This window comes from Lithobates pipiens, unplaced genomic scaffold (assembly GCF_037356315.1).
Source record: "Lithobates pipiens isolate NorthernLeopardFrog02 unplaced genomic scaffold, aLitPip1_a1.2 Scaffold_1, whole genome shotgun sequence".
NCBI classification, from domain to species: domain Eukaryota; kingdom Metazoa; phylum Chordata; class Amphibia; order Anura; family Ranidae; genus Lithobates; species Lithobates pipiens.
The window spans coordinates 68,415,513-68,442,425 of record NW_027507685.1 but is presented as its reverse complement, the minus strand read 5'-3'; the positions used below and the strand labels follow the sequence as shown (position 1 = coordinate 68,442,425).

General features: G+C 41.5%; 1 protein-coding gene across 1 annotated transcript in view; it reads left to right on the top strand.

Moving 5' to 3' along the window:
* The window catches only part of LOC143929550 (sphingolipid delta(4)-desaturase/C4-monooxygenase DES2-like), a 43,482-nt gene that overhangs the window by 12,380 nt on the left and 4,189 nt on the right, over positions 1–26,913 (top strand). Inside the window, exon 3 of the mRNA XM_077453465.1 lies at positions 20,826–21,568. Within this exon, the coding sequence (XP_077309591.1) occupies positions 20,826–21,568 (743 nt within the window). The remainder of the gene's footprint in view (positions 1–20,825; positions 21,569–26,913) is intronic.

Here is a 26,913-nt window from a genome sequence, read left to right as displayed (position 1 = left end):
GATGGGCGCTTAATCGTAGAAATGTGGCTAGACCTGCTATGTGGACGACGTGGTAGGCAATTGTCACAGATACCTGCAGCTTGTATAGTAAGTTACATTAAAGTAAGCATTTCTCAAACCTGGACATATGATGAAAGAAACTTCATAAGTAGGGTTACCTTTAATGAAAACTGCATGTCATAACTATTCGAGATGCAGCTAAATTGATACACATTTTGGCTTTTCTTGCAGACGTTTTTGCTTGATCCTGCCACCCACTTGAGCGCTCTAGCTTTTCCTTGACCTTAGGTTGATACTGAAGCGGTGCGGGATTCACAGCAATTACTGTGAGTTTCCCACACTGCAACACAAATGAACTCCGTTAATGTGAACCACTGCAGGTGTCAATGTTAACGACCCCAAAAAACAGTTCACAAAATGCAGTGCAATCGGCTAAATCTGATTGCATAGGTGTAAACACCCATGCGATTAGATTCCAGTGCGCCAAAAAAGGTGTATGCAACTTTTTAATTGTGGGTGCGGTGCAATTTGAGCCATACAAAATGAATGGCCTCCAAATTGCACTGCAAATAATTGCATGTGATTTGAACAGGAATGTGGTGCAATTCCTGTCTAAATCAAATGCGGTTCCCCACACTGCATCAGTGTGAAGCTAGGCTTAATGTGATGGGCAGCTTTCTTGAGCAGATTCTAGAGGCAGAATGGGGTAGAAAAAATATTTACTTATAACTTCAGCTTTGCTTATGTATTCTCATTAGGGGATTGTTTGGAATTACCTGGGTTTTGGGCAAGTTTGTTAACATGATGCAGAAAAAACTGCCAGTGTACTGCCAGTATATAAAATACAAAACCATGGTATAGAGCAGGGATCTCCAAACTTTTTAGCGATCTGGGGCCATTGGAGGTAGAAAATGCCCTGGCATCAGTGCCCCATCCTTGGTTTTATTGGTGCCCAAATAATCATATCTGTGAAATGAATAGTGCCCCATTAATGGTGTCTGTAGGGGGAATGGTGTCCCTTCATTATCATCAGTTGGTGGAATGGTGCCCCAAGGGCCAGATAAAGGCAAGCAAATGGCCACATCTGGCCCCTGGGCCAGGTTTTGGCATCCACTGGTATAGAGTAAGGAAATGACTGACTGATCACAGTAGGAACTGTTTATTATGCCCTTACTTGCACATGTTTTGCCATTTGATAAAGATTTTAATTTAAAACTTCTTGCATTAAAGTAAAACAAGGTTCCATTACTTGTTCTGCCCTAACCCCCTAAACACTTACCTGAGTTCCTCTCAATCCAACACTGTCCTGGTTGCAGCAGCGCTGCTCTTTTCCTTTACTCACAGGAGACACTGGTAGCAGTGGAGTCTTTGGCGGCTGCTGGAGTTGGTCAAATCCTGTGAGGAGGGAGTGAGGGACGGGGCTGAGCCATGCTGTGTATGTTTATGGATGCATACAGCACAGCTTGGAAGTGTGCCTGCATGTGTGCCCACCCAGCACATAGCTTGCTGAGGGGACACTTGTAGAAGAGGAATAGCGGAAAGCACCAGGAATAGCAGAAAGCTGTGTGCAATACCATTGAACAGAGTAGGTAAATATAACTTTTTTTATTTTAGGGAAAAGAAATGACCTTTTTAGAACCGCTTTAAATTGATGAATTCTGGTGATTTCAGTGAATATAATTTTTTTTTGGAAAATCACTTATAGAAGTTGCTTACTTAGATGCATGTAGGTTTGAATATCTACCTGGGCTCATTCTTACCTAGGCTGATTCCAATTAAAATTCCCAACTGTATGGATTTATGAACTGTGCAATCTTTTTATTTTAAAAATCTGCTGCATACATACCCAGGCAAACTGAAAATGTGTAATCCACTGAAGACATTTTCTGTCTGATATATCTCCAGTTAACTAAATTTACTCACTATAAATTGAAACAGGCTCCATTCACACCTGAAAATCTAGAAGCTCCAAAATGTTCTACATCCAAAATCCTATGTACTTGTTTTTAAGAATGCAGCACACCACAATGCACAGTAGTATATTGCTGTACTTTGTGGTGCACGTTACAATCGGGTAACAAGGGTGCGCTTTGATGCCATTAAAAATAAATGGCACCACAATAGCCCCAATATGTAATGTGTGCATTAGCACCCATATTCCTACAGCACAAAAGTGCAAAGGAAATTTTAAAGCTAGCCATACATGGATTGGAATTTTGTCTGGTTCAGCAGTGACAGGCCAAATTTTGATCTGTGTGGCCACTGCAGATTGAACAGGAGTCAACCAATTGACTTTTGTTCAACCACCCTGCCCGATAAAAGCCACTCGATCAGTGTTGCAGGCGCCGGTCTGTGTATTCTGCCAGTGGGGGGAGTCTCTCTGCTATAAGAATACAATAGCGCAGCAGTGAGGATTCCATCATCAACCCCCGATTGTGTGAATGGGGGAATCGGTTACGTTTTGTTTGTTTTCTTTTCTTTCAGCCTGCTAGCTGAACGAAAAAGAATGGAACAGTATATGGCCAGCATAAAGCAAGGGTACACATGGGCCGATTGATGGGAGGCCTTTGCCTATTCAAAACAAAGTCTGACATTCGGCCCATGTGTATTTCAGTCTGTCGGGCGAGCATGCTGGAAAACCAGCAGCTAACCGACTCCCAATCAGCGGTCTTAGCTAATGGCGGAGAATGCTGATTGGAGTGTTCTGGCATGGGGGAGCCGCTGTAGTAACTTTGCATAGTGAGTACAGCGGCTCTGACTTTTCCTGAGAGTTTGTTTGTTTTTTCGTTCAACCCGCTGTGTGCCTTAAGCTACACTACAGATTTTTTCCATTCAACCCAAGTATAAAGGGACTAATCATAGCTACCCAGAGAACAATGGCTTGTTATATTACCTTAGCGCTTCTGCAAACATAACAGTGATGATTGATAGTTGGTTGGTTTGACCGTTAACAACAAAGACAGACTGATTTTCATGTTATAGTTTCGTAGTTTCATAGTTGCTAAGGTTGAATAAGGACACCAGTCCATCCAGTTCAACCTGAGTGAGTGTCTACAATTATCCCTATCCCTGTACATTGCACACTCACATTGGTCCCTACCCTCAAGGAGCCCACAATCCAAGGACCCCATTCATATACTAGGGCCAATTTTGGGCAGAACCCAATTTACCTACCTGCATGTCTTTGGATTGTGGGAGGAAACCGGAGTACCCGGAGGAAACCCACGCAGGCACAGGGAGAACATGCAAACTCCAGGCAGGTAGTGTCATGGTTGGGATTTGAACCACCAACCCTTCTTACTGCTAGGTGAGAGTGCTAACCTCTACACCACTGTGCCGCGATGTTATAAAGGGATCATTTTTATTTCTCATTGCTGTGCTAAAGTTGATAGCCGTTTCCTAGATTGTAAACTTATATATGCATGATAGTATAAATTAGATATTTTATTTTGGGTGTTTACAAAGTACCAATAGTTTCTTACAATCTACTGTCCTTGTGGCCGTTGTTTAAAAACGCAAATTCCCAATCACTCTCAAGCCAGCATGGATGGTAGGTAAATAATATAACCGTATGTTTTTGGAGGAAATCGTGCCTCCCAGATGGAAGGTACACAAAAATTGGAAAGTCATATACACCTGTGAATGGCTCCATATACATATACAGTATCTCACAAAAGTACAGCCCTCACATTTTTGTAAATATTTAATTGTATCTTTTCATGTGACAACACTGAAGAAATCACATTTTGCTACAATGTAAAGTAGTGAATGTACAGCTTGTATAACAGTGTAAATTTACTGCCCCCTCAAAATAACTCAAAACGCAGTCATTAATGTCTAAACCGCTGGCAACAAATGTGAGTACACCCTTAAGTGAAAATGTCCAAATTGGGCCCGAAGTGTCAATATTATCCCACAAAATTATTTGTACATTTCACATACTTTATGCATGTTATTTCTATGTAAAAGCTCTCCTTGTGTAGGCATTTTAAAATGAATGCTGGGTGCTGCCATCTTGGATACGATGTTTGGAGCCACAGCAGGCTCAGAGCTGTCCCGGTCAGGAACACCAGTAGCAGGGTTGCCAATCGTCAGTAAATTTACAGATGGTTTGTAAAAATCTGTGATTTTTACAACTGTCTGTATTTTTCAGGGACTGTTAATTTGTCATGCTGTGTTGACTTTTTAAGTATAAACCAGTCAAATTACTTGTTATGGGTATTGTCAGTGTGTCCATATTGTGTTGAAACTGTTTAAAAGTTGGTTGTCATTGTTTTTAATAGGAGTCCTGTCATGTTTCAGGTTGTCAGTAACAAATGTGCCCTGTCAGTAAATTTTCTATGTGTAGCCATGCCCCCTTAGGGGTTACTGTGTGTAGTTGGTCACCATCACTCAGACAGAAAACCAGTCCATTGCTTGTTTTGTTTCTTTGAGGGGGATTAAACTTGGATTGGGATTTGGGAATTATGGGATGCCCAGGAAAATTTAGTGCAAAAGTTGCTTAGGACTCCTAAATACACCCCTGTATATACGTTTCACTCTTCTCTCTCCAGCACAAACACTTGTTGCTCACCGTTTCCTCCTCCAGCACTTCACTTGCTGCAGACTGTCACTCATCCAGACTAGCTAGCACTACATGAGTAGGCGTGACACTACTTCAGCCGGGCTCAACAAACTGCCTTTTGTGGGCCCCTGTGGTGTAGAATAGTTCAAGTGCTAGCTTTCCTCTGCTCAGCTATCAATCCCAGATAGCTCTCTTGAGGTCCTGCCAGCCCAGCCTGGCTGCAAAGACCCCTTTCCACTGTCCTTTTCCACAGTCCTCTCTCCACTGGTTCTGCGCCCATCTCTCAATCTTCCAGTTTTCTCAGGCATGCCTTCCCAGTCCTCCCAACTGTGCTCACTCACCAGCCCTCTTGGCTGCGACCTGTAGACCTCCATGAAGACTCTTAGCCCTTGTACACACAGTCGGACATTCCGACCACAAAATCGGTCAGATTTTTTCCGATGGATTTTGTCCGAAACTGGTGTTGCATACACAGTTGGACAAGTTGTCGGAAAATCAGATCGTTCAGAATATGATGACTACGTGCAGACTAGTAGCCAATAGCTTTGGTCTCGTAATTTGACCTGAGCATGCGTGGCACTTTGTCCAATCGGAATTCTCTACAAACGATCGGACAAAGTCCGATCTAATCATGTTGGAAAATTTTATATCCAGCTCTCAAACTTTGTTGGTTGGACATTCCGATGGAAAAAGTCAGATGGAGCCAACACACGGTCGGATTATCCGATAACACGGTCCGATCGGACATTTTCCATCTGAATTTCTGACCGTGTGTAGAAGAGTGTTCTCTCCTGCTCTCTCATGTGCCTCTGGTTTCATAATCTCTTCACTCCTCCCGGATGCACCCAAAACCCAGCCCACCCACCTCACCCCCAGACTGGGGAGTTTCCCGTGGGCACGACAGCCTCCACACTCTTCACTTCATCTCTTCCATCCGACAACTCCTCCCCAGCTGGGCTGACCCCAGGTATTTAAGGAGGCCTGCTCCCTGCCAATCCAAGCTGGGGGATTGGTCATGGGATCGCAGGCGCCAGGCAAATATCCAAGCAAACATGCAAAGAATAAACAACCAACAACCATTTATTGGATTCAAATTGGCCATGGCCTGGTTTATTGGTTTAAACAAATTATTTAATTAAAACATAATTTTTTTGTCTTTTTTTCTTCACATCAAATATTTTCATCAAAATTGTTCAAAAATAAACCATACTCAGCCTAGCCACCCAGACTCAAGCTGACTCAGCGTTCATCTTTGCCATTTCCTTACATCTCCCAAGCGACAGGAGGGTTGTCAACTGCAGCTCTCCTGTCAACACATCCCCAGACCACAGCAAACTCTATGCATGTTTGCATGTCTAGGTTAAATATCTAAAAGTTTTAAGTTTTCCAATGTCGTTCCCACCAAGGTGAACAATAAGTATATCAGGAGCAGGAAAGATGGCAAGGAAAGTCTGCCCAACTGAAAATATAACTCCTCCCAAACCATACCCCTACTTCCATGCCAGTAAATGCGAAAATAAGGAGGATCCAGGCCCAGGTTCTCTGAATAATTTGAAGCTGCTGCTCTTTTCTGCTCCCAAAAAAATAAACGAATGGCCCACAATCCATACTGTACGATGGTTACCTGAAATAAAACAGAGAATCAATAAGGACAAATATACAGTTTGAGTTTGAACCCCATCTAATTATTTTATTTTAATGGCTTTTTCTCCTAAACCAATCTGAGCAGCTTCAGTAGCTGCACCAATTCGAAAAGAATGAGTTGTTATATTTAGATGACTCAATTTTAGGTGTATCAAACATTTTTATAAAACAACCGAACATTTATAAATAGTCAACGGCGAACCGTCACTGTGAATAGAAAATAAATGTGAAATATCCAATATAAGCCAAGATATGATCGTATAGTTTTAACTGAGCAGATGTTTTCATCCTTACACTTCTGTAATGTTATCCAAGATCCCATACCTAAAGCATCAGTCTTACTAAATTGTAGAAAAATCCTCAGACTGTCTTTGATTAATATGATATTTGATAAGATACTCGACGTACTAGCCTTCGACTGAGGTAAAATTTCAGAAACTCTGAATGTGGCATAAAATGCCATTGAAAAAATTGAATTAAGAATGGCTTCATATTTAGACAAGCAAATCATAAATGTAGCAACACCAAATTGATCTAAAATATCTGGGCTAATTGGGCGTCTTTTTTAAATTTGCCTTTTTATATCCCTTTAGGGCCTGTCTCACAGAGAAAAAAATATGACAGGCAGGCTATAAAGGCGTAGAAAAAAAGGAAACCCCAGATAAAGTTTTACTAATATGTGACCATGAATAGTTCTTTTCCATGAAGAAATAAAAGCACAAGCTGTTCTGAATATGCATTAACTTGAACGGAGGAGAAAATGTTGTCCACAGTAGCCATGCATAATAAGTGTAATTTTTCCAAGTAGAATCAGCCACAGATTGTTTAATGTTCTGAAAGATTAAATCAGATTCCATGAATGTGAAGGGCAAGACGCCCTGACTAGATCCACCTCTGGCATTAACGAGAAAAAAAACGTCTACCTGTAGACAAGAGAAAGCATCCGCTATTAAATTAGTCTTACCTGGAATACACTTGGCCTTTATCCAGACGTTCATCTTCAAGCACAGAAAGACCAAATAACATAAAATTGAAACCACCGTAGGAGACTTGGATGAAAGACAATTGACTGCGAAAGCTACCCCTTTATTATCTGTACCAACTAATAATCTTTTGTTAGAAAAATAAGAACCCCACACCTATAGAAACAATAAGCCCTTACACACACGGTTGGACATTCCGACTACCAAATCCGTTGGATTTTGTCCGAAACTGTTGCATACACACAGTTGGACAAAGATGTCAGAAAATCCGATCGGATCATGTTGTCGGAAAATTTTATAGACAAGTTGGAAAACTTGGTCTGTCGGATACTCCGACAGAAACAGTCCGATGGAGCCCACACACAGTCGGATTATCCGACAACACGGTCCGATCGGACACCTTCCGTCGGAATGTCCGACCCTGTGTACAAGGGCTAATAGGGAACAATTTAAGCAGTACTATATTTTTGCAAAAACCTAGATAGCAAAGTGGATGCGCACCAATGGTTTTTCCAAATTGACCAAAATCCCACCGAGCCAGCTGCATCAGTTGCTAGGCAGAATTCACTGTAGGTAATCTTGCTGCCACAAAGCTTTCACATAAAAATTTTCAAAAAAGTTACCCAAACCAATAGATCTTCTTTCATGTCAGATGTAATTCGAATAAGTGCCATTGGATTCTTTAATCCAGAAATTGCCGCATATAGCCTCCTTGAAACCTCCTTATACCCAAAAACTCTATGCATGACGTAGGAAATTTTTTTTTCTTCTGTTGAAGGAATCCCTAAATGATCACAAACTAGCTAGAATGATTGTAATAAAGGCAATCATTTGAACCTGCTGGACCCCAAAAAAAAATTGTCTAATATATAGAAAACTGAATCCGCTTTACTTACTACCCATTCTATGAAGGTTGAGAATGCTTCAAAATAAAAGCCAGAAACCGAACAGCCCATTGGCAGGCATTTGTCAAAATAAAACGTATCTTCAAAAATTATACCTAGAATTAAAACATCTCGGATTTAGCGGAAGAAGACGAAAGGAAGACACTATATCTGCCTTTGCCATCAATGCATTAGGGCCCAACATACGCAGCTTCTGAACTGCCGTTTCAAAGGATGCATATGTTACAGAAGATAAATTAGAATCTATTTGATCATTTAACCACTTACGATTTGGTTGCTGAATGACCGGGTCATTTTTTGCGATTCGGCACTGCGTTGCTTTTACTGACAATTGCGCGGTTGTGCAATGCTGTACCCAAACAAAATTAACATCCTTTTTTTCCCCACAAATAGAGCTTTCTTTTCGTGGTATTTGATTACCTCTGCGGTTCTTATTTTTTGCGCTATAAACAAAGAGTGCCAATTTTGAAAAAAAACACAATATTTTGTACTTTTTGTTATAATTAAATATCCTTCTTTTTTTTTCTTTTTTTTTTTGTTAAAGCTATTTTTTTCTCAGTATAGGCCAATATGTATTCTTCTACATATTTTTGGTAAAAAATCACAATAAGCGTAAAAGTTATAGCGTCTACAAAATAGGGGATAGATTTATAGCATTTTTATTATTTTTTTTATTTTTTTTTTACTAGCAATGGCGATCTGCGATTTTTATCGTGACTTTGACATTATGGCGGACACGTCGGCCAATTTTGACACATTTTTTGGGACCATTGGCAGTTATACAGAAATCAGTGCTATAAAAATGCATTGATTACTGTATAAATGTCGCTGGCAGTGAAGGGGTTAACGCCAGGGGCGATCAAGGGGTTATTAGTGTTCCCTGGGAGGTTATTCTAACTGAAGGGGGAGGGGACTGACTAGAGGAAGTGACTGTTCGTGGTTCCTTGCTAATAGAGACACACGATCTGTCACTGCTCTCAGAACAAAACACAGATTTGTGTGTTTACACACACACTTCCGTGTTCTGTCCCTCGTGTTCACGATCGCTTGTGGCCGGCGGTCATCGCGACCATCGGCCATGAGCTTTGGCTGTGCAACGGGCGTGATCCTTATCCCGCGAGCCAAATGTATAGCTACGATGGTTCGCGGGATCGTGCCAATCTGCCGCAGTATAAAGACAGCAGCTGGCCGGCAAGCAGTTAAAGAAGTGCCAAAAGGAAAAGACAGGTGATGAATGAGACGTAATTCACCTGGTTCTTTTTTGGGAACTATACCCAATGGAGAAACTCTAAAATCCTTAAAAGGGGGAATCAAAAGGACCTTCCATCCTACCAGCCCTAACCTCCTTGACTAATTTATTCTTTACCACGAGTGGTAATTCTGCTACCGATTTTTAAATTACCAACCATTGGACAACCAGAGCTCTCAAAAGCTTGTAAGGTACTTGTAGGTAAGGCAAGGCATTGCTGGATCCAGTCTTCTCCTCCCGCCGCCTCTACTCATTCCAAGAGCTGCCTCACCAATGTTTTCAGGTTGCAAGAGAGGACTACATGTGCCAGCAGTTGTATAGCTCTTTTGCCTGTAGCTCCTTGCGCTGTCTCTTTCCTGGCTACTGGCAAAAAATCCAGTGAAGCAGCTGTTTTTATAGGCTTAAAAAGGCCTTCCAGAAGGCTCTGAAAGGTCATCTGACCTTAACTGACTAATGCCTACCTGACCTGAAGGCCTTCCAGAACATTCTTAATCACAAGACCCGGACTGACCAATTAAATTGAGCCCTATTCAAAAACCTTATTTCATGACTAAAAATGCCAATGCCACGATCCCTTGAGGGAAAGGGTGCCTAAAAAGCCTACCCCCTTTTTTCTCCCCAGTGCTCTTTAAGATACCACCGGCAGCTCCAACTCTCTTCCCCTCCTCTCCTTCTAGAATCTGCCAAAAGGAAGAGGGAGGTAACTGAGAAGTGACACTGCCTGCGAGTCATCAGCTGCTGCCCTGAGCCATTCCCAGCCCAGAATGAAAACGCAGGCCTAGCAGCCAGCTGGGCCTGCCTAAATTTACCTGCACTACCAGAGAAAAACCTCACTCTAGCACCTTACTAACTAGAGGGTGCTACATTTGTTTTGTCACAAAAAAAAGTGCTATAGGAGGTTGCCCAGTAGACTCAGAACTGACCCTCCAATATATTCTCCTTTGTCTTCTCTTGTCTGCTTCATAAAGATTGTGTAGGGAGGGGAGAAGGAGCCAGGCAAGCACAGACAGTAATTTGAATATCCCAGAAGAGGAGAGAACTATGATGTACAAGGTATAGAGGGGTTTGTATCAGGGCCCGGAGTCAAATTTAGCTAGCAAGTTCAAAAGCACATTACAAGTAAATAAAAAAACATTAATGGAAAGGTAAAATCCAGCAAATAATGCAGTGCTTTCATCTGCATTTTTTTAAGTTGGTGGCAGGGTCTCTTTAAGATACTTATAACAGGACATAGTTGGGGAGGGGAGACTGATAAAGATCTCTTTGTAGTAAGGAATGTACAAAGCCTGTGGACTAATCATGTTTTGTATGACAGGTCAAAGTACCTGCACTACATATAAATTATAGAACTGGTCATTCCTTGTATGTCACAGATGCATGTGGGAAAATATTTGCTTATCATGCAGAAAAGAGCCCATAATGACAGGCAGTGACAGGGTCTTGTTAGGATACGGGCAGACAGATACAATCTGATAGGAAGCTCAATGAATTACCTAGAGCGATCAACTGCTCGCTCGTAGTTCATTGAGGACTACAAGCTGACGGCTACAAAGACTGTCAGTAAATTGTAGATTTCCCATTCGCAAAACACCTTGATCAATGATGCAACCGGGTGAGTGGAGCCCTGCTTGGGCACGCTTTTTGTTAGATTGTGACCGCGAGCAGGGGGAGAAGATCCCAGCTAGCTCTCAAAACTGTGGATAGGGGTGGTGCATTTGTTACATGTTACACCCCGATTATGAGTGTAACCTGTTACAAAATATGAACTTATACTTTAAAGCAGAACTAAAGTCAGTGATACTTACCTCTCCTTTAACAGTCAAGTCCCTGGCACCAGGATCTTCTACTTGACTTCTGCCGGGGGCTGTGCTCATTAACCAGGATGTGATGACACCACTCCTGTGTATGCACAAGGGTGCAATCATCTTGGCACCCAGGTCCTGTGCCAGAATGTTAACTCGGCTGCATATGCTCAGCTCAGTGTACATTCTAAGGCTCTATGCCTACTAGGTTTTTAAGCTCCTAGAAGCGGTTATTAGAATATTTTTTTTTCATGGAAGGAAATTCAACATGGCCATACATATATTGACTGTCACTTAAATGCTATAATGGGCCATCACTTGTATGGGTTACACTGCAGGCTACAGAATACACTAGTGTTACCTGTTGGTGGAGTACATACTCTATATATTGACAACTAGTCACACCCAGCAATAATCATTAGGAGCTAAACCTTATTTCAGTGGCTTTGTTCCACAGAATAAGATAATGGCCAAATGGCAATCTTTTTGATTTTGTCTCCTGGTAGTAATGTCCTGAAAATTATTAGCACACACAGCAATATCAGGCGTGCATAAAGGTAGTTTCCTCTTCTCCAAAGTTAATTATTGACTGCATAATGCTAACGAGTGGAAAAATACATGATCTAATGCCATTATATGCTCAAAATGATAATGTTTTATAAGGTAGTAAAAATGAAGGGTTTGATGCGCAGTTGGCTGGTATAGCAATTAGATATTGCGGCCATACAGTGCCTTGAAAAAGTATTCATACGCCTTGAAATTTTCCACATTTTGTCATGGTACAACCAAAAACATAAATGCACTTTATTGGCTTTTTTCTTGCCACTCTTCCATAAAGGCCAGATTTGTGGAGTGCATGACTAATCGTTGTCCTGTGGACAGATTCTCCCACCTGAGCTGTGGATCTCTGCAGCTCCTCCAGAGTTACCATGGGCCTCTTGGCTGCTTCTCTGATTTAATGTTCTACTTGCCTGGCCTGTCAGTTTAGGTGGACAGCCATGTCTTGGTAGGTGTGCAGTTGTGCCATACTCTTTGCATTTTCGGATGCTGGATTCAACAGTGCTCTGTGAGATATTCAAAGCTTGGGATATTTTTTATAACCTAACCCTGTTTAAACTTCTCCACAACTTTATCCCTGACCTATCTGGTGTGTTCCTTGGCTGTCATGATGCTGTTTGTTCACTAAGGTTCTATAACAAACCTCTGAGGTCTTCACAGAACAGCTGTATTTATACTGAGATTAAATTACACACCAGCGGACTCTACTAATTTAGATAGAGTAAAAGGGGCTGAATACAAATGCATGCCACATTTTTAGATATGTATTTGTAAACAAATATGAAAAACATTTTTCTTTTTTATACAGTCTAAGTTCATTACCTACTGGTTATAATATATCTCCAGGTGAATGGACACTGGTAGACCCAAAGGTCTTCAGACAGGAAATGATCCCCTAGACTGACAATAGACGGGCCATGGATGCTTCCACATCGCTTCTATCTACTGTCTCAAGGTCCTATATTCCACACCAATTTACAGTCTCTAAATTTGACAGCATGGCTATTGAAGCCAGGGTGTTAAAGGACGGTGGCATCTTGGGATCAGCAGTGTCTACCCTAGTGAATGCTAGAAAAGCTGTCACTAGGAAAATTTTATCATAAGGTCTGGAAGACTTTTATAGTGCTTGGTGTGAAGCCAGAAAATGACATTCTCGGAAATAGGACATAGGACAACAGCACAATATATGTCAATATAACAGAATATAACAGATTATAACAGATGTATATAAATGTATTTATATGATCCTGGGAGCTCCCCTTGTTTTAAAAGCTATACGTGAGGCCTCACCAAAGTACTTTAATCCGAGGTTTTCTTTTCTTCGCTAGCTCAAGTCACTCCTTTGTATTTGTAATCCAAAGTAAGGTGGAAGATTAAACTGAAATGCTCCTGGTGTAATTTCAGTAACTTATTTACATGCGCTGAGACACCAAAGTAAATAGGCCCTCAATCCTGTTCAATGTCAGTGGCTCTGCTACACCTCCGTGGAACTGCAGATTCCAGTGAGGCCTGTACGTGAGTCTAACTGTATGCAAAAGTTAACAGACGGTGGTCCGTAGCCCGCTCACCAACTGGATCAGAGTTCAGTGTGATCACTTTGGTCTGGTGACAGTAGCTTGTCTTTCCGTCAGCTAGGCCAGATGCTCTGTATTGCTCCACTGAATCGATCCGGTCCTCAGATTCTCCGCCGAGTGCCTTTGGACCTTCTCAATCCAGCTACCGTTTTTCAGGCTCTGTCAGGTCACCTCACAAACGCAAGCAGTCTGGCACTCTGCAATCAGAGAGAGACGGTGCCCTCTAAGTGCAGTGATAAATAAGCATAAATTTATTAAAATAGGTTATTTTTTTTTATCACTTTCTTTATACTGGTCTTGAAATTTACAAATGCAGTAATTTAGAAATTGGATGAAAGGATTAGCACTGGGGAACCACTTTGAAAGATAAATAGTGCACTTTATATACAACTATTTAGATCAGACCAAAATGAGGGACAAATGAGGAGGACAGAAGGACTTGGTTCCAAATCGGGGACAGTTAGGAGCTATGCTATAGTCATGTCCAAAACCAGTTTATACAGCAGATATGGAGACCGTGTTTTTGACAGAATAAAAATGTGCAGTGATTACGGTGCCTTGAAAAAGTATTTATACAACTTGAAATTTTCCAAATTTTATCATGTTCCAACCATAAACCTAAATTTATTTTATTGGGATTTTATGTGATAGACCAGCACAAAGTGGCACATAATTGTAAAGTGAAAGGAAAATGATAAATGGTTTTCAATATATTTCCCAAATATCTGAAAGTTTTGCGTGCATTTGTATTCAGCCCCTTTACGCTGATACCCCTAACTAAAATGCCTTCAGATGTAATCTAATTTGTTAGTGTAATTGTAGTGTGTAATTTAATCTCAGTAAAAATACAGCTGTTCTGTGAAGACCTGTGAGGTTTTTTAGAGAACCTTAGTGAACAAACCGCATCATGACAGCCAAACAGGTCAGGGATAAAGTTGTGGAGAAGTTTAAAGCAAGGTTAGGTTATAAAAAAAATAAAAATAAAAATCCCAAGCCTTGAACAGGGCTGGTGCAAGGATTTTTGACACCCTAGGGGAAACCTGATTTTGCTGCCCCGCTATTGGCTCCATCACTGACTCCACCCCCTTTGAATTGCCCATGTATACCCTACCTTTTTAATGAAGCGCCCATCAAATGCAACCCACCAGCACCCATCAAATACAGTCTCACCTGTGCCCATCAATGCCGCCTCAACTGTGCCCATCAAATACAGTCTCACCTGTGCCCATCAATGCCACCTCAACTGTGTCCATCAAATACAGTCTCAGCTGTGCCCATCAATGCAGCTTCACCACTGCCAATCAATGCAGCCTCACGGGGGAGGGGGGCTCGTTACATACTTTGTATTTGGCAGATCAGTGAATATACATATACACAAACATTTGCAAATTGCATGTCATTGTCATTATATAATATGCAATCTCATTATCTAAGACAGACAGCAACAGTTTTTTACTCGCCACACCATAGGGGGTGATGGTCTTGGGCTCAGAAAACTTGTATCAATGTGACCCTGTGCTGCTTGCTGCCTGTTCCTTACTCAGACGGTTGCACCAATCTAAAATTCTGCTCTATGCTTTATCTGCCTCTGTGTCGGGTGCCTCTTCCAGGCTCTGACTGCACCTGTCCCCAAGGCTTGAGAGCCACCGCCAGACGCCACGATATGTTGTCCCATCATGGTTTACTCTACTCCAGTAGTGTGTGTGTGAGCGTCTTCAGGGGGTGCATGCTGGACACTGTCGCACATCAGAGCGATGGAGAGCACCCTGGGGGGTGTGCTGATGGTGCTTAACACAAACAACATATTAGAGTGCCCTGGGGGGTGGGGTGGGCTGGACCTGGAAACTGTCACTCTGTCAGGTCGAGCTCCGCTCAGAGAGCGGAGTGTCACACAGTGTCAGAGTGGGGATGGGGGGGGAGGGGGGTTAGGGATGCTGCTTTACACATGTCACAGTGTTGCAGTTGCCGGGTGTTAGTTGCAAGCTCTTAGTGTGGTCGGAAAATTAACACTGCACATCACCCTGAACACACCATCCCCACTGTGAAACATGGTGATGGCAGCATCAGGTGGGGATGCTTTTCTTCAGCAGGGACAGGGAAGCTGGTCAGATTTGATGGGAAGATGGATGGCGACAAATACAGGGCAATCTTAGAAGAAAACCTGTTAGAGTCTAAAAAAGACTTGAGACTGGGGCGGAGGTTCACCTTCCAGCAGGACAACGACCCTAAACATACAGCCCGAGCTAAAATAGAATGGTTTAGATCAAAGCATATTCATGTATTAGAATGGCCCAGACCTAAATTCAATTGACGATCTGTGGCAAGACTTGAAAATTACCTCTCACAGATGCTCTTCATTCATCACTGCCCGATGTTATATAACCTAAATAGGTTTTTAACTTCCATGGCAGCACCTGTAGCTCTTTATATCCTAGGTTCTTTTATGTAAACCTCTGCAGATGCTTGCAATAGCGAGTCTGAGTCGGCTTCTGGCAACTAAAAAGGCTGGTTTATGCCTAGGGACAGGTGTATACCTGGAACCGGTGGGCTGCTCAGCCTCAGTCAAAACCACAGGAGCTTTGATTATCTAGTTTAGAAGGGAAGCTCAAAATTAGACCGTATTAGCATGTTGTGAAATATTATTTTTTGTCAGCTTGTACAAAGCTCTGCCGGCTGTAATCACAAAGCCTGTTTCATGCAGGGACAGAATTGGCAATTATGGATATGAAGAAATACCTTCATGAATTACTAAGTGCCCATGAAAATGACAACCTCAGCGTGTTCCTTGCCTGGGAAAAGATTAATTTATATCCGATCGACAATCTTCACTGCAAAACCAAATGAAAGGGCAATTTGTATAGCTCAACAGAGTAGTGCAGAGATATGAGATTTATTTTACCATAAAGATTTATTAAAGCAAACAGAGATGTCACCATTTATAATATTTTTTTTTACTTGTGTGGTGACTAAAGCCATAGCAGAGCAATAAAATTTATATGTGATCTTAGTTGGACCCAAAGGCTAGAAACCCCACTGCATATATTAACTGACATCCCTGAGAAGACAGACCTCACAAAAGCAGACCTTTGTGATATTGGGAATCTGTCTAAAGTGAAAAAAACTATTCAGTACAGGAAATTGATATAGGTCAACTAAAGAGTTGGCAGTAAGTCAAAGCTGAACCACTGCTTACCAGGCCAAATTTGACACATACATGTAAAAAAAAACTCAATCAGCATTTGTTTGCCAGAAAACTACTTAAAACTCCTAAAAAACATATATAAATATATATAATATTTACTATTATTATAATAATAATATTATTTTTAAGCAGATGTCTTGGAGAATACAATGGTATTGGGTGTTTCAATTTTTTATGTTACATGGTATTTGCGCAGCGGTTTTTCAAATGCAAATTTTTGGGGGGAAAAAAATAACTACTTGCCTACTGGGCACCTTCACCCCCTTCCTGCCCAGGACAATTTTCAGCTTTTAGCGCTCTCACACTTTGACAATTGTGTTGTCATGCAACATTGTACCTGTATGGAAATTTTCAAATTTTTTTCCCTACAAATAGAGCTTTCTTTTGGTGATATTTATTCACTGCTGGGTTTTTAAATTTTTGCTAAAAAATAAAAAGGAAAATAAAATAAAAATGTTGAAATAAAAAAGGATTTTTTTTTTAAATAAAGTGATTTTTCTCCTTCACTGATGTGTGCTGATGAGGAGGCACTAATATACGACACTGATTTTGGGCACTTATAGGCACTGAAAGGCATTACTGACTTTCATCATTGATGGGCACAGAATTAACTCACTTATGGGCACCACTGGGCACAGATTGGCATCACTGCTGGGCTTTGTTGGGGCTGCACTGATAATCAGGGCACGGATAATCCATGCCCTGATTATCTGTATAGGTCTCCACTTTAAGATAACGCTGATCGACTCTCCTCTCCTCATACTCTGTTAGTGTGAGGCGAATAGAGCCGATTACCAGCACTTCCATGTTTGTGATCGGCTGTGATTGGACACAGCTGATCACATGAGTAAAGAGACGTGTCATTGGCTCTTTACTGAGATCTAGGTCACGCCGTGTTCCAAGAAACCGCATGCCCGCGATTGCTGCATTGCACGCCGCCGTGGGTGCGATCACGGTGAGGCTGGGCGACGTCCTATGATGTCAGCCCAGAACAAGAGGGGATCCTGCCCGCTGTAATTTTTCTCAATGGTGGACGGGCGGGAGGCGGTAATGAATTTTAATGAACACAAACACAAGAAGGTTCACCTTCCAGCAGGACAAAGACCCTAAATATACAACCAGAGCTACAATGGAATGGTTTAGGTCAAAACATATTCATGTGTTAGCATGGCCCAGTCAAAGTCTAGACCTAAATCCAATTGAGAATCTGGGGCAAGACTTAAAAATTGCTGTTCAGACGCTCTCTGTCCAATCTGAAAGAGCTTGATTTTGCAAAGAATGGGCAAAAATGTCTCTCTAGATGTGCAAAGCTGGTAGAGAAATACCGAAAAAGACTTGCAGCTGTAATTGAAGTGAAAGGTGGTTCTATAAAGTAAGGGGGCTGAATACAAATGCACACCACACCTTTCACATATTTGTGAGAAATTTGGAAAATCATTAATAATTTTCCCACTTCACAATTATGTGCCACTTTGTTTTGGTCTATCACATAAAATCCCAATAAAATACGTTTTTGGTTGTAACATGACTAAATGTGGAAATTTTCAAGGGGTATGAATACTTTTTTAAGGCACTATATGTGCGTGTGTATTCTATATAAAAGAGCATGTTTAGTTGCCCCTAGTATAGTAGCAAATCACAAACCTAAAGAAGAAGTAAACCCTGATGTGTTTACTTTCTCTTTGCCTCCCTGCAAAGGTAAAGCATAATGGGCTACTATGCATCGCATAGTAGCACATTATGTGTCACTTACCTTACACAGGAGCCAGCGATGTCACCGATGTCCCCTGTAGTCCGGAGCGTCCATCTTCTTCCGGGTATCCCTGCTCCGGCCACTCAATGTGCATTCTATGCATTAAGGTGAAAAAACATCTGACAATACTGACCCCCCCAGCCCCCCCGTTATACTTGCCTAACCCCTCGAAAGTCCCGCGCTCTTCCCTAACATCCTCTTCGCCGTTCAGCCTGGCCGCTGATTGGTTACAGTGGATGGATTGAAAGCAGCGCAGCCATTGGCTCACGCTGCTGTCAATCACATCCAATGACGCGGGGGGCGGGGCCGAGTTATACAGTGAGTGGCTATAGCCACCAGCTGTATCACGGGAGCGCACATCATGCGAGGGAGCTCGTGTGAAGTTGTGGAGTCCTTGCGGGAGGGAGCCGAGACTGCCGCCGAAGGAGCCCAGAAGACCAGGTTCGGGGCCACTCTGTGCAAAATGAGCTGCACAGTGGAGGTAAGTATAACATGTTTGTTATTTAAAAAAAAAAAAATTCCTTTACAACTCCTTTAAAGAGGTGGAGATCTAGTTGAACAGCAAGATCAAGGTCAGGGATAGCAACGGACCAGGGCTATGGCAGACGTTTTCCAAAGTACAGACCTTAGTGAAGGACATTTCAAATTAAAACCATCATAAAACAGTCTGTCTATGCTCTGGCCTAGTTCTGCAAGTACAGATCAGTTTAAAATAACATTTAAATAAAGACTGGCACACGGGACAGTTTGAGATTGCATACATGGCACATTTTCTCACTGTGCTACATGAAAAGGGGATGCAACCCCGTTTATCAGCTAGCACCTCTATGCTAAGCTTCAGTAACTCGGCAGACTCCGCATAAAGGTGCCTGTAAACTAATCCACGATTTACTGCTAGCTGAGCTCACCTCCAGGAACATTTACTCGGCTCTCTCTGCTCAGCTTCTCAAACTTCCCTCTTCCAGGCGGGTGCAATCTCGGGGGTCAGGCACATCCCCATCCTGCCCAGCTTGCAGGAGAGAGGCTGTAAAACTGCTGGGGTGGGAGGTACAGGGGGCAGAGAGTCACTAGACAATGTACAGGTGGCGGGGCACGCTTGACTGGTAGAGGACAGCATGTTCATCTATCGTGCTCCTCTGACCAGCTCCCTGCAGCCGATCGCAAAAAGGACTGCCGCAGACACCAGTATCCTCAGTTGCATTAGACAGTGGCACCCTTAGGGCTTGTTAACACATAAAGTTGGGGGCTGCTAAAACCCTGTGATTGAGTTTACCGCCCCCAATCCCTACCCCCTTGAGCTGCTGAGGCAGCAGCCAAAGGTGTACACCTGCCACTGCAGGAATTGAACCCCCTGTTGAATTTGGTGGGTGCTACCACCTGTCAATCGCGACCTATGCAAGTAAACGGGGCCCATGCTTCTGCAGGGTCCAATGGGTTAAAGGAGGTTGTGAGAAAGCAACACAACGCTGCCTGCTTTAACCCCTTGTTTGCTGTACTGCATAAGATTGCAGGGAATTAGCAGAGTGGCCTCATTCACTTGAATGGGTCATGCTTGGCAGGTGCTACCAACCATGACGGGGCATATAAATCCTACTGTGACGTGTACATCGCTGGCCACTGCAGCTAAAGGGGGTGCCATTGGGGAGGGCATGGTAAAAACATGGCTTAACTATGGGCTTTTACTAACCACCCCCAACTGCAAATAAACCCTTACTGTTCTGAGCCCCCTATAAGGCTGCTTTCACACTGATGTGCTGTGGTTTACCTACACCGTGGGTGGAGTGCAGTGCTTTTGCGACTTTCCTGGGTTATTTGCACTTTGCCATAGACTTCTATTCTATCCTGCAGGTATGGTACACTTTCTGAAAGCACATCAAAACTCCTACATTCAGAAAGTGCACTAAACCCACAGGATTTAATAAAAGTCAATGGCTAAGCACAGCAAATACGCAGGAAAGCTGCAGGTACGCTGCACTCGTGGTGTGGGTAAATTGCAGCACATCAGTGTGAAAGCAGCCCTATACTATTATGCCGAGTGTATTACTTCACACTGACCTGAAGATCTTTTTTTTTTTTCTTGCTGCTGGCATCACTCTGGAAACCGCTAGCCGAGGTCAGAAATTGAGTGCATTCAGTATCACTGCATGGGACAGGAACCAGCACTACAGAGGAGGCATTGGCTTGGGCTGCTGCCAACTACAGCTCCGACTTTACAAGTCTCTCTGCATTACGCTCTCTTTGATGCTCTGGGATGACGGGTCAGCAAGCCCTGACTGCGATTTACCAGTCATCTGTCTGCAATATACTGGTTACTGACCCCCATTGTGAATCTTATAAAATGGCATTCGCAAACTTCACTAATAATATATCTGTTTGAATTCAATAAAGAAAATTGAGAAATGTAGTAAGCAATCAGAATTCATCCTTGAGTTATCCTCATCAATCTAGAATCTGACTGGTTGCTCCAATTTGCTGCTTTGATACTTTTTGCTCTGTTTTTTCAATATGGCCATTATTTATTTATTCTTGTATGTATTTATATGTGGGCTAAAACAAGACTTTTTCCTGTTTTTTTTCCTTCATCATTTTAGCAAAATATCCACAGATCAAGAACTTAATGGGACCTGACCCGCAACTTAAATGGACTGTTACTTGCATGGTGCTTGTCCAAATCCTTTGCTGCTACCTCGTTCGTGATCTGTCCTGGAAGTGGTTGATTTTTTGGTCCTATACTTTTGGTGGTGTGATAAACCATTCACTGACTCTTGCCATTCATGACATTTCTCACAATGTAGCATTTGGAAACAAATCAGCCCGTTGGAACCGTTTCTTTGGCATGTTTGCTAATCTTCCTATTGCCATGCCATATTCAACATCCTTCAAAAAATACCACATCGATCATCACCGATATCTTGGAGGAGACATCTTGGATGTGGATATTCCAACTGATTTCGAAGGAAGGTTTTTTTGTACTCCTGTACGCAAAATAATCTGGATCATTCTACAGCCGCTACTCTATGTCTTACGACCTCTTTATGTGAATCCCAAGCCCATCACCCATATGGAGGTCATTAATGCCATTGTTCAGTTTTCGTTTGACATGGTGATATATCATTTGTGGGGCCTGAAGCCTGTTGTATATTTACTGGCTGGGTCCATTCTATCAATGGGTCTGCACCCCATATCTGGGCATTTTATTGCGGAGCACTATATGTTTCTAAAAGGCTATGAAACGTATTCTTACTATGGACCACTCAACCTGCTGACCTTCAACGTTGGCTATCACATGGAACATCATGACTTTCCCAGCATTCCAGGAAGCAAACTTCCAGAGGTAAGACCATTCATTTATATCTACCACAGTTTTCTGTTGTAAAGAACTCTATATGTATTACATGTGCAGTTTAAGTGGGACTTAAAAGTCTTGGCAATAAAAAAAAGACAGCCGAAATGTATGCAAAGTCAGAAAGAGATCCAATACACTTGCTTTAATGTGGCCTTTGACCTGCATTTTTTAAGCACTCTGAATGCCAATAAAAGCTTTGCATTGCTATGCCATGCTTCAGAAATTATACCCCATGTCATTTCTTGGTGCTTTGCTGCATTCTCTAATGTTGTAAAGCTCTGCGTAAACTGTCGGCGCTATATAAATCCTGTATAATAATAATAATCTCAAAGCCCCCATAGAAGTCTATGTCTTTGTTTAGACTTGTTTTGCTGTCTGAAGCATGATCCAAATTCAGATCGCTTTTCAGACAGCAATAGACAAACTTTGAGGAGGCATAGAATTTTATCATTGTCTGTTTTAACCCCCTAATTACCAGACAATGGATAAATGGATTTATAAAAGCTAAAGCAAAGAACAAATTGGCTTCAATGTGCTGTTTCACCTTCCATTCTTCCATATTCACCAGAAAAAATGAAGCGTGATAAAAATTTGCTAAATTTTTCAATATTTATCGGTCCAATCAATATAATAATATAATAATAAATCTGTCTCTAAGAGTGCATTCACACAGGGGCAACACGATTTCCATTGCGACTTTGGGAGGCAACTTGGACACGACTTGAGTATGAATCACAGCGCGACTTGGCGCAACTTACTTGGCAACTTGAAGTTGCCTCCATGACAGGGGACTTTGCCAGTTGCCAAGTTATAATAATAATCAGCTCTGTGGGAGGGAGGGGTTTGCCTAGAAAACTGTTTTTCCTGGAAAGTTGCTTCAGTTAAGACAGGGGATCCGACTTGGAGGCAACTTCCGTTGAAATCAATGGGTACAAGTTGCCTAGAAGTTGGATTGAAGTCGTACAGGATCCTTTTTCTGAAGTCGGAGTGACTTCAGTAGTGTGCATTAAGATGGGTCTCCTTCACTTACGTTGATTTTATCATGTTGTGTGACTTGAGGCAACTTGGGGCGTCTTCAAGTCGGATCCAAAGTTGCCCCTGTGTGAATGGACTCTTAAAGGCTTATGACTGTCATGGTATCGTGTCTGAACCTGTACAGAAAACAAAAGCCACATTATTTTTTTTAGGAGTGATAAGGAACTATATAATTATACACCAATAGTATGAATCTATAAGATGATTATCTGTTTTAGTGGACCTTTGTTGGCCACTGTCTGTTACTATTTTTTTTTTTCATTACTATACAGTGCCTTGAAAAAGTATTCATACCCCTTGACATTTTCCACATTTTGTCATGTTACAATTCAAAACTTAAATGTATGTTATTGATATTTTATGTGATAGACCAACACAAAGTGGCGCATAATTGTGAAGTGGAAGGAAAATAAGTGTGTTTCTCTTTTTTTTATTTATTTATTTTTACAAATGACTATCTGAAAAGTGTGGCGTGCATTTGTATTCAGCCCCCTTTACTCTGATACCCCTAACTAAAATCTAGTGGAACCAATTGCCTTCAGAAGTCACCTAATTAGTAAATAGAGCCCACCTGTGTGTAATGTAATCTTAGTATAACCCTTTTATACTCCATCTAAAATAAGATAAAAAGTTTGCTTAAGCATTAGGCCTTATGCACACCGAATGTTTTTACAGCTGCTGTTTTGGAATTCAGATGTTTTTGCAGCCAGTAAACTTCTCAGCATGTTATCCTGTGTCCATGCACACATAGGCTGTTATCAGTGTTTTTTGGCAGGGGGGGTTTTCTGGCTGGAAAAATAACAGAACTAGTGGCTCTTAAGGAGTTTTTCAGCTGTAAAAATGCTCTAAGCCCAGGTTAACACTGAATACGTGTTTGAAATCATGCGAGTTTCAAATCGGCATTTCATTCAGACTTCGGGGGCGATTTGAGAGACATGTGTGCGGGTTCATGCAGATGTCTATTGTCAGATGTCTATAAGTTGCAAAAAGTTGTGCAGAAACTACTTTTGGGGATCAGTGCGTTGTCGCACTGACTCGGATGGTGCCATTGCCAGCAATAGTCTCAGATTTGGCATGCGATTTGACATGTCAAATCGAATTCCAGATTGGCCCAATGTGAACGTGGGCTAACTCTGATAAAAGTTGAAAAACGCAAAAGAAATGGCTAATCTGCATTTATCAGCATTTTTGAGCCATACGCTTTTGTGGGAGTATAGTTCTGCTAAAAAGTGCTGAAAAACGCTGTTGCAAAAAACATTGCAAAACTCATTTTACAGCTGCAGCTTTCTACAAGGAACGTTACTGCTGTTTTTATAACATCCAGTGTGCGTGAGGCCTTAAAAGGAGTTTTTCAGCTGTAAAAATGCTCTAGCTCTGATAAAAGCTGAAAAACCCTTAACAAAACGCTGAAAAACGTGTTTTTGAGCCATTAGCATTTGTCTGGAGTATAGTTTTTCTAAAAAACGCTACTGCAAAAAAACACTGAAAAACACTACTGCAAAAACACTGCAAAACTCATTCTACAGCTTTCTACAGCTAACGCAACTGGCAGTTTTAGAACGTCCAGTGTGCTGAGGCTTACACTTACAGCATTTCAGAGGTTCACACTGAAGCTGGCTTTCCTGCTTCCACTTTGAAATCTTGTGACTGTAAACTAATCACCTTGTAAAACAACCCATCCAGTTTAAATGGGCAAAACATTTGTGTAATAGATATATAAAAAAAAATAAAAAATATATGTTTTCTTTTATTTTCTCCCTTTTTTGAGTGATCACATTCCCTCTGTTCTCAGCCGCATAATATCAGGGGAAGGAGAAGCAGCAGCACCCTAAGCTTTCCAGTGAATGGCTGTGCAGAGGGGGCGTGTCAGGACAAGTCTGATCATTGGAGTAGAGCACACAGAGTTCACAGCACAGCTAGAGAACTGACTACGATGTGCTCTCCTGTTTAGTGTGGTCATTTTTAATATGAAAGCAAAGGGAGTGTCAGGAACACCAGGGATTTCACATAAAAGAAATAATACAAAGACAGTAGGATACTTTTTCATACAAGTACATGGTACAGCAGACACATCAGGAATATGAAATGTTGGGTTTACATATTCTTTGATACTTCTGATTCTATAAGGGTAGTACTTCTAAAGGCCCATATACATGATTGGACTTTTTACAAACTTTCCCGTGGATTTTTGTACAAAGGGCGTCGGCCGTGAACTACACGGCAGGACTTTTTCAGCCAACTTTCACGTGGCTTTTCTGCTCTTTACCGCCACCTTTGGTCAACTTCTGTATTGTTGTCTGATCTTTTGCATTGGTTCTGAGCATGCGTGTTTGTACTTTGTACAAAAGTCCTCAGGTTTTCTGTACACACGATCGGACTTTGCTCCATTGGACTTTTGTTGCCGAAAAGTTTGCCCGTTCGCACAGCCAACAAAAGTCTGATGAAAACCGAAAAAGTTTGTCGGATGGAGCGTACACACAGTCGGATGTTGCCTTAAAACAGCTCATTTGCATGTTTGTTTTCAAAAAGTCTGATCATTTGTAGGGGCCTTTTGTCCTGCTTAATGTGAGGAAAATGAGAAGCGTGGCAGGAAGAAAAAGACCCCACAATGAATGTGGCACTGTATGTGCACAGTACTCTTTACCACAGTCCCTTAAATACTAACCAGTGGGTGATTTTTTATTTTTTTTCCTCTTCCACCATGTTAGAATAATCATAATTATCAGCTTTGACAACCTGACCGTTTTTAAAAAGTTTACATATCATAGTTTCATTTGTTAAGCTGTTACATAATGCATGATCAGTGTACATTCTGTTGATTTGGCCAGTAAGACTTGAACTGCTCTGTTGCAGTATCCATATAAAATATACAAATGGCTTTTTGATGGATCTGCAAGTTGTGATGCTTACATATGAGCTCACATAGGTAGGGCACCTAGCTGTAGGCTTTAAATCGTGGTTACCTATTAACTTCAGTTTCTAGCAGACCAGGCTCCAAAGTTCGGTTAAGGTTTTCTGTTGGACAGGTTGGTCAACTGATAATTGATTTGGAATTTTTGTTAACACGTTACTGAATTATATCATAAATGTGAGGGTCACATGGAGTTCAGCTATGACACAATCCCTCGTGATTACATAGTATTTCCCATGTTTTACATTTTTCCACTCCTTGTAAAACCGGTTATATAGCAAAAAAATTTAAAATAAAATCATCTGCCATACATTTCCTTTCTTGTCATATTTCTTGCTGCCATCTTGTCCAAGCTTCCATTTTCTTAATAGGCCTGGCGCACAAAAGCAGAATAGTATAGTTACATAGTTAGTAAGGTTGAATGAAGACATCAGTCCATACAGTTCCACATGAGTGAGCGTCTACAATTGTCCCTATCCCTGTACATTGCACACTCACATTGGTCCCTACCCTATGCATGTAGTATTTTCATTACCATGGGTTATTTGTATTCTTAGCTATCGGAATTTTGACTTTTGTTTTGTTAAGCAACGACATTTTTTTTTTGTCCTTTTACGGTGCCTCACATTATAGTGGGTTTTAGATTTGTTTTAGATTTAAGGACTATTTGGAGGTTTGTAAATTGAAAATACAATTTGAGAATTACTTGTTTAGAAAATGGACTCTCTCAGCCCTGATGACAGGACCTGCACTAGTAGGGCAAATTAAGACCACTTGAGCACACATGTTGTAGGTATTTCTATCTAACATTTTGCAGATTTGCACTACAGAACGTGCTTCATAGGAAACCATAGTAAATGGACTGTAGTGCGATTCTGCATAATGCAAAAAAGCACTAAAAATGTATAGATGTGAATCCAGCCTTATGAAGAAGTTTTCTAAAGAGTAGATAGTGTTTTATTCTTGTGTAATCCTTAGGGGAGTTGTACAATAATGACCCACAAATATTTACCCTCAATTTCTAAGAAACCCACACAGCTCTTCCTACAGTATTGAAAGGAATGCATAGTGGCTTTACATATATTTTCCGTATTTATTAAAATCAGGACTAAAAAAAAAAATATTTTAAAATATGCATTTTCAGTTCGGTGAATATTAGCTAACAGAGCTCAATAGCTCAAGCTGAAACCAACCCCCCCCCCCCCACACACACTCACACACACACTCACACACACTCACACACACACACACTCACACACACTCACACACACACACACACACACACACACACACACTCCAGATAGCTTGTGCTGTGCTTTTTTTTTTTTTTAAAACATAATCTGTAAAGCCTCTATCACTCTTCAATGTTTTTGTAAAACAAAGGTGT